This window comes from Pseudophryne corroboree, chromosome 6 (assembly GCF_028390025.1).
Source record: "Pseudophryne corroboree isolate aPseCor3 chromosome 6, aPseCor3.hap2, whole genome shotgun sequence".
Lineage (NCBI taxonomy): Eukaryota > Metazoa > Chordata > Amphibia > Anura > Myobatrachidae > Pseudophryne > Pseudophryne corroboree.
The window spans coordinates 139,615,719-139,629,256 of NC_086449.1; the positions used below are offsets into that span (position 1 = coordinate 139,615,719).

At 46.4% G+C, this 13,538-nt stretch overlaps 1 protein-coding gene across 1 annotated transcript in view; it reads left to right on the forward strand.

Moving 5' to 3' along the window:
- YKT6 (YKT6 v-SNARE homolog) overlaps nt 1–13,538 on the forward strand; it is a 94,103-nt gene that overhangs the window by 77,491 nt on the left and 3,074 nt on the right. The window contains exon 6 of the mRNA XM_063931909.1: nt 11,105–11,170. Within this exon, the coding sequence (XP_063787979.1) occupies nt 11,105–11,170 (66 nt within the window). The remainder of the gene's footprint in view (nt 1–11,104; nt 11,171–13,538) is intronic.

The following is a 13,538-nucleotide window of genomic DNA, read 5'->3' on the forward strand; positions in this document are numbered from 1 at the left end:
AAGGGAGGGGGGATAGTACTTCTCAATAAAGCGGACTACATGGAGGAGGCCAATAGGATCCTTAATGACACTAACACCTATAAGAAACTTAAAGGAGACCCCACAACCTTGTTCAAACAACAATTACAAACTCTACTCAAAGAGGGACTAGACATAGGCATTCTATCCACACAGGAACACACTTACCTGGATACACAACATCCCATAATACGGTATTTTATTACTTACCAAAAATTCATAAACATCCGACCAAACCACCAGGTAGACCTATTATTTCCGGCATAGGTTCCATTAGTTCCAATCTATCACAGTACAGTAACACTTTCCTGCAGCCGTATGTTAAACAGCAAAAATCGTACCTCAAAGATACCACGGACATCCTACAGAAACTGCAATCTATTTCATGGGAAAACAACTATTGGCTAGCTACAAGCGATGTAACATCCTTGTACTCCGTTATAGATCACACACAGGGACGACGTAGCATACAACATTTCCTAGACAACGACCCAGACATGAAGAAAGAACAGCGGGAATTCATTCTAGAAGGAATAGACTTCATACTGACCCACAACTATGTCTGGTTTGATAACGATTTCTTTCTGCAAACCACAGGGACCGCCATGGGGACGAGATTTGCGCCAAGTTACGCAAACCTCTTTATGAGTAAATGGGAAGACGACATCATATGGTCAGACCCAGACCTTGGCGCAAATCTCGTCCTCTGGACCAGATATATAGATGATGTCTTTTTCATCTGGAAAGGGGACGAACAATCACTTAAGAGCTTTCTATCACATCTCAAAAAACACTGGCCAATATTACTACAAGATGACACCTTGGCAGAGATACTACCACAGAATCCGAAGGTAGTATACAAAAAAGCTCCAGACATAAAACAAAAACTTATACATAGCTGCATACCTCCGACAAACACCACACAGACTACCATTGATGGCTCACATAGCAAAGGAGGGTTTTTCCATTGCGGGACATGTGTAGGTTGTAAGGTAACCAATTCCAGGAGTACTACACCAACATATAGCATAATATCTGAGGCGAATACACATGGGTATAAGATAAGGGATAGGTTGACATGCCACAGCAAGGGCATTATATACATCCTCCAATGCCCATGTGTTAAACAATACGTAGGAAGAACAATGCGACCACTGAAAGTCAGAATTGGGGAACACGTACGCAACATTAGGAAAGGCACAGAAGACCACCCATTATCCCAACATTTCAAAGAGTTTCACAACTCAAACCCTGCTCTACTTAAGTTCACTGGTGTAAAAGAGGTCAAAAAGAACTGGAGAGGAGGTGATTACATCTCCAGAATCAATAAGGAAGAACTGTGCATGATGATTAATTTAGGTACACTGGCCCCCAAAGGGCTCAACATTGACAACGAAATTAGGTCTGTCATATGCAAATGAAGACATATCCCATTTCAAGTCAATGCAACAGCAGCTACATTCACTATTCTATGATATCTTACATCAAACTAGTGACAGGCATTGGTTAATGCTGTAGAGGGTTAATCATTATTCTCATGCATTTGAACATAGCATCAAAATATCCCAAGGTTCATTATTTTGAGTATTAACACCATTCTGCAAGATTGATTCATACAACTGCTATATTGTAACTTTATATATATATATATATCTCCTTTTCACTATGGATATATATATATATATTTTTTTTTTTCTCTGACGTCCTAGTAGATGCTGGGACTCCGTCAGGACCATGGGGAATAGCGGCTCCGCAGGAGACAGGGCACAAAATTTAAAAGTTTGACCACTAGGTGGTGTGCACTGGCTCCTCCCCCTATGACCCTCCTCCAAGCCTCAGTTAGGTTTTTGTGCCCGTCCGAGCAGGGTGCAATCTAGGTGGCTCTCCTAAAGAGCTGCTTAGAAAAAGTTTGTTAGGTTTTTTATTTTCAGTGAGTCCTGCTGGCAACAGGCTCACTGCAACGAGGGACTTAGGGGAGAAGAAGTGAACTCACCTGCGTGCAGGATGGATTTGCTTCTTAGGCTACTGGACACTAGCTCCAGAGGGACGATCACAGGTACAGCCTGGATGGGTCACCGGAGCCGCGCCGCCGACCCCCTTGCAGATGCCGAATAGAGAAGAGGTCCAGAAACCGGCGGCAGAAGACGTCTCAGTCTTCATGAGGTAGCGCACAGCACTGCAGCTGTGCGCCATTGCTCTCCGCACACTTCACACCAGCGGTCACTGAGGGTGCAGGGCGCTGGGGGGGGGCGCCCTGGGCAGCAATGTAATATACCTATTCTGGCTAAAATATATCACATATAGCCCCTGGGGCTATATGGATGTATTTAACCCCTGCCAGGTTCCAAAAAAACCGGGAGAAGAAGCCCGCCGAAAAGGGGGCGGGGCCTATTCTCCTCAGCACACAGCGCCATTTTCCTGCCCAGCTCCGCTGCGAGGAAGGCTCCCAGGACTCTCCCCTGCACTGCACTACAGAAACAGGGTACAAACAGAGAGGGGGGGCACTTATTGGCGATATTTATAATATTTGAGCTGCTATAAAGGGAACACACTTATTAAGGTTGTCCCTATATATATTTATAGCGCTTGGGTGTGTGCTGGCAAACTCTCCCTCTGTCTCCCCAAAGGGCTAGTGGGGTCCTGTCTTCTATCAGAGCATTCCCTGTGTGTCTGCTGTGTGTCGGTACGTGTGTGTCGACATGTATGAGGACGATGTTGGCGTGGAGGCGGAGCAATTGCCTGTAATGGTGATGTCACCCCCTAGGGAGTCGACACCAGAATGGATGGCTTTGTTTATGGAATTACGGGATAGTGTCAGCACGCTACAAAAGTCGGTTGACGACATGAGACAGCCGGCAAACCAGTTAGTACCTGTCCAGGCGTCTCAGACACCGTCAGGGGCTGTAAAACGCCCTTTACCTCAGTCGGTCGACACAGACCCAGACACTGACACTGAATCCAGTGTCGACGGTGAAGAAACAAACGTATTTTCCAGTAGGGCCACACGTTATATGATCACGGCAATGAAGGAGGCTTTGCATATCTCTGATACTGCAAGTACCACAAAAAGGGGTATTATGTGGGGTGTGAAAAAACTACCGATAGTTTTTCCTGAATCAGAGGAACTGAATGAAGTGTGTGATGAAGCGTGGGTTACCCCAGATAGAAAACTGCTAATTTCAAAGAAGTTATTGGCATTGTACCCTTTCCCGCCAGAGGTTAGGGCGCGCTGGGAAACACCTCCTAGGGTGGATAAGGCGCTCACACGCTTATCAAAGCAAGTGGCGTTACCGCCTCCTGATACGGCCGCCCTCAAGGATCCAGCTGATAGGAGGCTGGAGAATACATTAAAAAGTATATACACACATACTGGTGTTATACTGAGACCAGCAATCGCCTCAGCCTGGATGTGCAGTGCTGGCGTGGCTTGGTCGGAGTCACTGTCTGAAAATATTGATACCCTGGATAGGGACAGTATTTTACTGACTATAGAGCAGTTAAAGGATGCATTTCTTTATATGCGAGATGCACAGAGAGATATTTGCACTCTGGCATCAAGAGTAAGTGCGATGTCCATATCTGCCAGAAGAAGTTTATGGACGCGCCAGTGGTCAGGTGATGCGGATTCCAAACGACATATGGAAGTATTGCCGTATAAGGGGGAGGAATTATTTGGGGTCGGTCTATCGGATCTGGTGGCCACGGCAACGGCCGGAAAATCCACCTTTTTACCCCAGGTCACCTCCCAGCAGAAAAAGCCGCAGGCTTTTCAGCCGCAGTCCTTTCGTTCTTATAAGAACAAACGAGCAAAAGGACATTCCTATTTGCCCCGAGGCAAAGGAAAGGGTAAGAGACTGCAACAAGCAGCTCCTTCCCAGGAGCAGAAGCCCTCCCCAGCTTCTACAAAGGCTTCAGCATGACGCTGGGACCTTACAAGCAGACTCAGGGGCGGTGGGGGGTCGCCTCAAACATTTCAGCGCACAGTGGAGTGGACCCCTGGATCCTGCAGGTAGTATCTCAGGGTTACAGGTTGGAATTCGAGAAGTCCCCTCCTCGCCGTTTCCTAAAGTCTGCTTTGCCAACGTCTCCCTCCGACAGGGCGACGGTATTGGAGGCCATTCACAAGCTGTATTCTCAGCAGGTGATAGTCAAGGTACCCCTCCTACAACAGGGACAGGGGTATTACTCCACGCTATATTGTGGTACCGAAGCCGGACGGCTCGGTAAGACCGAATATCCCTTACTTGGACGATCTCCTGATAAGGGCAAGATCCAGAGAACAGCTGGAGGTCGGAGTAGCACTAACCCAAGTAGTGCTCCAACAACACGGGTGGTTTCTGAATTTTCCAAAATCCCAACTGATCCCGACGACACATCTGTTGTTCCTAGGGATGATTCTGGACACTGTTCAGAAAAAGGTATTTCTTCCGGAGGAGAAAGCCAGGGAGTTATCCGATCTAGTCAGGAACCTCCTAAAACCAGGAAAAGTATCTGTGCATCAATGCACAAGAGTCCTGGGAAAAATGGTAGCTTCTTACGAAGCGATTCCATTCGGCAGATTCCATGCACGAACTTTTCAGTGGGATCTGCTGGACAAATGGTCCGGATCGCATCTGCACATGCATCAGCGGATAAAATTGTCCACAAGGACAAGAGTGTCTCTGCTATGGTGGTTGCAGAGTGCTCATCTGTTAGAGGGCTGCAGATTCGGCATACAGAACTGGGTCCTAGTGACCACGGATGCCAGCCTGAGAGGCTGGGGAGCGGTCACACAGGGAAGAAACTTCCAGGGCGTGTGGTCAAGCCTGGAGACGTCTCTTCACATAAATATTCTGGAACTAAGAGCAATCTACAATGCTCTAAGCCTGGCAAAACCTCTGCTTCAGGGTCAGCCGGTGTTGATTCAGTCGGACAACATCACGGCAGTCGCCCACGTAAACAGACAGGGCGGCACAAGAAGCAGGAGGGCAATGGCAGAAGCTGCAAGGATTCTTCGCTGGGCAGAAAATCATGTGTTAGCACTGTCAGCTGTGTTCATCCCGGGAGTGGACAACTGGGAAGCAGACTTCCTCAGCAGACACGATCTGCACCCGGGAGAGTGGGGATTTCATCCAGAAGTCTTCCACATGATTGTGGTCCATTGGGAAAGACCAATGGTGGACATGATGGCGTCCCGCCTCAACAAAAAACTGGACAGGTATTGCGCCAGGTCAAGAGACCCTCAGGCAATAGCTGTAGACGCTCTGGTAACACCATGGGTGTACCAGTCAGTGTATGTGTTTCCTCCTCTGCCTCTCATACCAAAAGTACTGAGAATTATACGGCAAAGGGGAGTAAGAACGATACTCGTGGCTCCGGATTGGCCAAGAAGAACTTGGTACCCGGAACTTCAGGAGATGCTCACGGAAGATCCGTGGCCTCTACCTCTAAGACGGGACCTGCTTCAGCAGGGACCGTGTCTATTCCAAGACTTACCGCGGCTGCGTTTGACGGCATGGCGGTTGAACGCCGAATCCTAAGGGAAAAAGGCATTCCGGAAGAGGTCATCCCTACCCTGGTAAAAGCCAGGAAGGAGGTGACTGCACAACATTATCACCGCATTTGGAGAAAATATGTTGCGTGGTGTGAGGCCAGGAAGGCCCCGACGGAGGAACTTCAACTGGGTCGATTCCTACATTTCCTGCAAACAGGATTGTCTATGGGCCTCAAATTAGGGTCCATTAAGGTTCAAATTTCGGCCCTGTCGATTTTCTTCCAGAAAGAATTGGCTTCAGTTCCTGAAGTCCAGACTTTTGTAAAAGGAGTACTACATATACAGTCCCCGGTTGTGCCCCCAGTGGCACCGTGGGATCTTAATGTAGTTTTGGATTTTCTCAAATCCCATTGGTTTGAGCCACTCAAATCGGTGGATTTGAAATATCTTACATGGAAAGTAACCATGCTACTGGCCATGGCTTCAGCCAGGAGAGTGTCAGAATTGGCGGCTTTATCGTATAAAAGCCCATATCTGATTTTCCATTCGGACAGGGCAGAACTGCGGACGCGTCCTCAGTTTCTGCCTAAGGTGGTTTCAGCGTTTCACCTGAACCAGCCTATTGTGGTGCCTGCGGCTACTAGCGATTTGGAGGATTCCAAGTTGCTGGACGTTGTCAGAGCATTGAAAATATATATTTCAAGGACGGCTGGAGTCAGAAAATCTGACTCGCTGTTTATACTGTATGCACCCAACAAGCTGGGTGCTCCTGCTTCTAAGCAGACGATTGCTCGTTGGATTTGTAGCACAATTCAACTTGCACATTCTGTGGCAGGCCTGCCACAGCCTAAATCTGTCAAGGCCCATTCCACAAGGAAGGTGGGCTCATCTTGGGCGGCTGCCCGAGGGGTCTCGGCATTACAACTCTGCCGAGCAGCTACGTGGTCAGGGGAGAACACGTTTGTAAAATTCTACAAATTTGATACCCTGGCTAAGGAGGACCTGGAGTTCTCTCATTCGGTGCTGCAGAGTCATCCGCACTCTCCCGCCCGTTTGGGAGCTTTGGTATAATCCCCATGGTCCTGACGGAGTCCCAGCATCCACTAGGACGTCAGAGAAAATAAGATTTTACTTACCGATAAATCTATTTCTCGTAGTCCGTAGTGGATGCTGGGCGCCCATCCCAAGTGCGGATTGTCTGCAATACTTGTACATAGTTATTGTTACAAAAAAATCGGGTTGTTATTGTTGTGAGCCGTCTGTTCAGAGGCTCCTACGTTTGTCATACTGTTAACTGGGTTCAGATCACAAGTTGTACGGTGTGATTGGTGTGGCTGGTATGAGTCTTACCCGGGATTCAAAATCCTTCCTTATTGTGTACGCTCGTCCGGGCACAGTATCCTAACTGAGGCTTGGAGGAGGGTCATAGGGGGAGGAGCCAGTGCACACCACCTAGTGGTCAAACTTTTAAATTTTGTGCCCTGTCTCCTGCGGAGCCGCTATTCCCCATGGTCCTGACTGAGTCCCAGCATCCACTACGGACTACGAGAAATAGATTTATCGGTAAGTAAAATCTTATTTTTTTTTCCCATTATTTTCCTTTTTTTTAATACTGGGTACACTCTAAAACACTGTGATGATGTCACATCCTCCCATAAACTTTGATTGACAAGCTGTGAGCCAATCACAAAGCCAGATAATACTGGGCACACTCTAAAGCATTGTGATGATGTCACATCCTCCCATAAACTTCGATTGACAAGCTGTGAGCCAATCACAAAGCCAGATCAGAGGACCAATGGGAATTGATCCCACCCTATCAGGACACCTTAAATTCCTGCAACCTAAACACACAAATGACTCCCAGAGGAAGACCCTAACAGGTCGAAACGCGTTGGAGCTACCCGTCTATACTACATTGGACTAAGGACGAATGTTCACTGCAAAGAAGGACAGTACTGCTAATCCTTTCCGCAAACCATCCGGTCACGTGATCCGGAGTTCCGGAAGCAACCGGTTGCCAGGCGACGGAAGAAGCCCGAGACAGCGTAGAGTGGAAGGCGGAGGGGAAGGGAGAAGGTAAGTCCCTGTAGGAGGAGGAGAGGCACGGCCAGCCGCTCGGAGAGCTCCGGCCAGGTCCACTTCGCCTCTGTGACAGGCGCACACCCCAGGTCAGCTGCCCCGCAGAGCGGGCCTGATTCGGGCGCTCTACTGTGGGACGTGCTGCAGGAGGAATAGCGCCAGTCCAGGGTCCTTATTCTCCACTCTAACCAAAGCATACACTACCGCTGTCAACTGTTCATCACTTCACAAGAGAATCCTTCACTTCAGAGCACAGATTAGCGGGACGCCGCAGTCTGTATAGACTTGTAAACCGTTTGGACTTTAGTACATCTTATTATTATTATTTTTTTTGTGGCATTTTTCTTTTTCTTTTTTCGACTTTACAAAGATTACAGCATATGTTCTTTCAATTGAACCTTGCACTTCAGAATTTAAGCTTAAACCAGGAGCGTGCTCCAATCACTGATTGACTTTTAAACCGAATTTATACCTTTTGGGAAAGAAAGTATCTCAGCATCTTAGAATAAACAACCTTAAGTATATTACCTGCTTTTTTTTCATTATTGATTTTAGTTTCACTTTATAACCGCATCATTCACCACTACAAATAGGGTTTGAGCGCTGGTTCCCTGTGGATTTATCCACATCTATATACTTCTCTTAGCGGAAGACCTAGTCATGAATCAACACGTCAGGATACAGTCGGACAATGTCACGACGACTGCTTATATAAACCGTCAAGGAGGAACAAAGAGCAGGATGACGTTCAAGGAAGCCACAAAGATCTTGTTGTGGGCAGAAAAGCGAAACATCATCCTCTCGGCAGTGTTCATTCCAGGTGTGGAGAACTGGGAAGCAGATTACCTCAGTCACCAGGACATGCATCCGGAGAGTGGTGCCTACATCCACGGATTTTCGACATGGTTGTGAGGAGATGGGGTCTGCCTCAGGTGGACCTAATGGCGTGTCTGCAAAACCATCAGCTGCCCAGATATGTGTCCAGGACACGAGATCCAGCAGCAGAAGGAGTGGACGCATTAACACTTCCTTGGTGTTACAGGAGGGTTTACATATTTCCACCATTCCCACTCATACCCAGGGTTCTGAAAAGGGTGAAGCGAGAACGAGTGTGGGCAATTCTAATTGGTACTCAGACCTGAGGGGGTTACTTGCAGAAGATCCTTGGCAGTTACCTCAGAGAGAGGACCTGCTATCTCAGGGACCGTTCCTACACCCAGACCTGAACAGGCTGCATTTGACGGCGTGGCTATTGAAACCCGGATCTTAAACAGAGGTATACCACGAACGGCCATTCCTACAATGATTGCCGCTAGGAAGCAGGTCACAGCCAATCACTACTACAGGATTTGGAGACGGTACATGGCTTGGTGTCGGGAACGGGGATGGAATTCAACGAACTTCCACGTATCCCGACTTCTACTTTTCCTTCAGGCCGGTCTAGATGGAGGGCTCAAGCTGAGCTCTCTGAAGGTTCAGATTTCGGCTCTCCATCCTTTTTCAGCAGCGGTTAGCATCCTTGCCAGAGGTTCAAACCTTTTTACAGGGGGTTCTGAGGATACAACCCCCTTTTCGTCCTCCCACTGCACCATGGGACTTAAATTTGGTGTTAGAATATTTGAAATCACCAACTTTTGAGCCGTTAGCAAGAACAGACCTGAAATATCTATCTCGGGAAGGTCACGTTATTACTTGCCTTGGCTTCGGCTAGGCGGGTTTCTAAGTTGGGAGCCTTATCCTGTAAGAGTCCTTTTTTTAGTTTTTCATGAGGATAGGGCGGAACTCCGTACAAGGGCAGACTTCCTTGTATACGTACAAGTTACGTCGCCCTTCAGAAAGACGGACCATTTGTTTGTACTTTATGATGGGCCAAAGAAGGGTTGGCCAGCATCTAAGCAGTCTTTGTCTAGATGGATTAGACTTGCCATTCGGCAAGCTTATATTTCCTGTGGCAAACAGGTTCCGGTTTAGACGGATGCTCATACTACCCGATCAGTGGGTGCCTCGTGGGCGGCTGCCAGGGGTGCTTCCACTACTCAACTTTGCAGAGCGGCGACGTGGTCTTCAGCCCACACGTTCTCAAAATTTTACAAGTTTGATACGCTTGCGTCCGGAGACTCTAAGTTCAGGCGTTTAGTTTTGCAGGCCACCGACAGCACTCCCTCCCTGGGGGATAACTTTGGGACGTCCCCTACTGTATAGGACTCCAGTGTCCCCTAGTGGATGAAAGAGAAAAGAGGATTTTGGTACTTACCGATAAATCCATTTCTCTGAATCCTCTAGGGGACACTGGACGCCCGCCTCGGTGCGGTCAACCTGCTGTGTTCAAAGTTCTTGTTAAAACAGTTCGTGCAAACAGCGTTAGTTATTCGGTTAAGGGTTCTTGGATGCTGTTTGATATGTTGTACGGTTCAGTTCCTCGCCATGTTCTATAGTATGTCCTATTCTCTCAGTCAAATTTTTCAAACTGAGGGAGGAGGGATGTAAAGGGGGAGGAGCCGGCTGTGCAGACAATGCTAATTTTAGATTGTGCCACACCTCCGGTTGCAAGCTTCACACCCCTACTGTATAGGACTCCAGTGTCCCCTAGAGGATTCAGAGAAATGGATTTATCGGTAAGTACCAAAATCCTCTTTTTTATTTATAGGGTGCCAAAAAGTGCACAGACTAGATATATAACGAAACAAAAACAGTATATACATAGCAGCCAATAACTAAATGTGAGAACCTGGTTACACTGTATAGGAATGTGGCGGAGCTGCTACAAGTTTAGTTCCTGCTATCAAGTGGTTTATTTGCAAAACCGATCTATGTGGCATATTTATATGCAAAGTAGTGGCCTATAGTTACCGAGGCTCGTTTCCGAGGAGAAGCTACTCCCTGTCCTGCATTAGAGCCCTCTCAATGTTCAACATTACAACATTGGAGCAATATAAACTGCCAACATTCTGTGCAAATCATGTCCCTGTGTAAACCAACTTGCCTTCATTCTCTGTGCATCCTCATACTGTATCATTACATGACACTGAGAATTGTGGTTCTCAGCTGGTGTCTGTGGCCTCTAGAACATTTGTTCTCTCGGGTGCTGGAGAGCAGCTGTGTCAGTGGGGAGGTGTTCAGAGGCAATATAAAACGCATTGCTTTGCTTTCATAGCTCTGGTGATAAGCTGTTGTGGGTTATTTTTGCTAACTACATATTTGATCACATGGTGCTGATATCTTTGCTTTGTATGTGAGATTTCATTTTCCAGTAAGTCTGTAATGCAGGTCTCGCTCATACTGACATAACACAATACAATTTCACTGTGTACTGTATATAAAATGTAGGCGATGGAAGCAAGTCCTAAGTTTGTGTTGGGTATTTGCTAGTACTCCCATATCCTGTGGGTAAATATAGCTCTTGCTAAGAAGGCCAGAATGTAGCATCTGCTATAAATGATTGTAACGTGAGGGATCTACCACAGTGACTTCTGTGCTTTGAACTCTTTAAATAAAGGAAAATGTATTAATTTTTTTTTTTTCCCCCTTCAGAACCCACGGGATGCAGATCCAATGAGTAAAGTGCAGGCTGAGCTGGACGAAACCAAAATCATTCTGGTTAGTTTTATGTTAGAGATTCTATATGTTTCACACCTCTGTTATTAATATATGTAGACAGTTGTCTCAACACATCAGAAGCTCAGCTAACAGTGGAGGTGTTCCAAGCCCACCATTTACATATAGGCTACAAATAAAGGTGCGCTTAGACCACCATCTGTATATACTAACAGAGGTGTGCAGAAACCGCCATCTACATTATACTAACAAGGGAGTTGCACTGAGACCATATACAGTACTAACAACATAAGAATGTCACAGACACAAGACCACATCTGCCTAAACTAACAGAGGTGTGCCAGAACCACCACCTACATACATATACTAACAGCACAGCTGCGCTGTTTTGGCAAATCCCAGATGTTAGTATATGTAGATGATGGTCTCGGCACACAACCCTTCTTAGATGTGGAGGTTATCTCTGTGCACCTCCATTGTTCTTATATATAGATGATGTAATTGTGGTCTCTGCGCAAATCCATTGTTAATGCCATGTACATGGTGCTCTCAGTATACCTCCATTGTTAGTATAAGATATGTAGATGGCGGTCTCGGCACACTTCCATAGTTGATATCTTTTACATGGCTGTCTCAGCACATATCTCTTATTAATATATGTAGATAGTCTTTTTAGCACACCTGTCTTAGTGTTTATAGATGTTGTCTCAGCACATCTCCACTGTTATGGTGCACATCCTTTGTTGGTATATGTAAATGGTAGTCTCTGCACACCTGTGTTAGTGTATATAGATGAGGTCTCTGCACACCTGTGTTAATGTATATAGATGAGGTCTCTGCACACCTGGGTTAATGTATATAGATGAGGTCTCTGCACACCTGGGTTAATGTATATAGATGAGGTCTCTGCACACCTGGGTTAATGTATATAGATGAGGTCTCTGCACACCTGTGTTAGTGTATATAGATGAGGTCTCTGCACACCTGTGTTAATGTATATAGATGAGGTCTCTGCACACCTGGGTTAATGTATATAGATGAGGTCTCTGCACACCTGGGTTAATGTATATAGATGAGGTCTCTGCACACCTGGGTTAATGTATATAGATGAGGTCTCTGCACACCTGGGTTAATGTATATAGATGAGGTCTCTGCACACCTGGGTTAATGTATATAAATGAGGTCTCTGCACACCTGGGTTAATGTATATAGATGAGGTCTCTGCACACCTGGGTTAATGTATATAGATGAGGTCTCTGCACCCCTGGGTTAATGTATATAGATGAGGTCTCTGCACCCCTGGGTTAATGTATATAGATGAGGTCTCTGCACGCCTAGGTTAGTGTATGTAGATGAGTTCTCTGCACGCCTAGGTTAGTGTATATAGATGAGGTCTCTGCACACCTGTGTTAGTGTATGTAGATGAGGTCTCTGCACACCTGTGTTGGTGTATATGGATGAGGTCTCTGCACACTTGTTTTAGTGTATATAGATGAGGTCTCTGCACACCTGGGTTAATGTATATAGATGAGGTCTCTGCACACGTGTTAGTGTATATAGATGAGGTCTCTGCATACCTGGCTTAATGTATATAGATGAGGTCTCTGCACACGTGTTAGTGTATATAGATGAGGTCTCTGCACGCCTAGGTTAGTGTATATAGATGAGGTCTCTGCACACCTGGGTTAGTGTATGTAGATGAGATCTCTGCACACCTGGGTTAGTGTATGTAGATGAGGTCTCTGCACACCTAGGTTAGTGTATATAGATGAGGTCTCTGCACACCTAGGTTAGTGTATGTAGATGAGGTCTCTGCACACCTGGGTTAGTGTATGTAGATGAGGTCTCTGCACACCTGTGTTGGTGTATATGGATGAGGTCTCTGCACACTTGTTTTAGTGTATATAGATGAGGTCTCTGCACACCTGGGTTAATGTATATAGATGAGGTCTCTGCACACGTGTTAGTGTATATAGATGAGGTCTCTGCATACCTGGGTTAATGTATATAGATGAGGTCTCTGCACACGTGTTAGTGTATATAGATGAGGTCTCTGCACGCCTAGGTTAGTGTATATAGATGAGGTCTCTGCACACCTGGGTTAGTGTATGTAGATGAGATCTCTGCACACCTGGGTTAGTGTATGTAGATGAGGTCTCTGCACACCTAGGTTAGTGTATATAGATGAGGTCTCTGCACACCTGGGTTAATGTATATAGATGAGGTCTCTGCACACGTGTTAGTGTATATAGATGAGGTCTCTGCATACCTGGGTTAATGTATATAGATGAGGTCTCTGCACACGTGTTAGTGTATATAGATGAGGTCTCTGCACGCCTAGGTTAGTGTATATAGATGAGGTCTCTGCACACCTGGGTTAGTGTATGTAGATGAGATCTCTGCACACCTG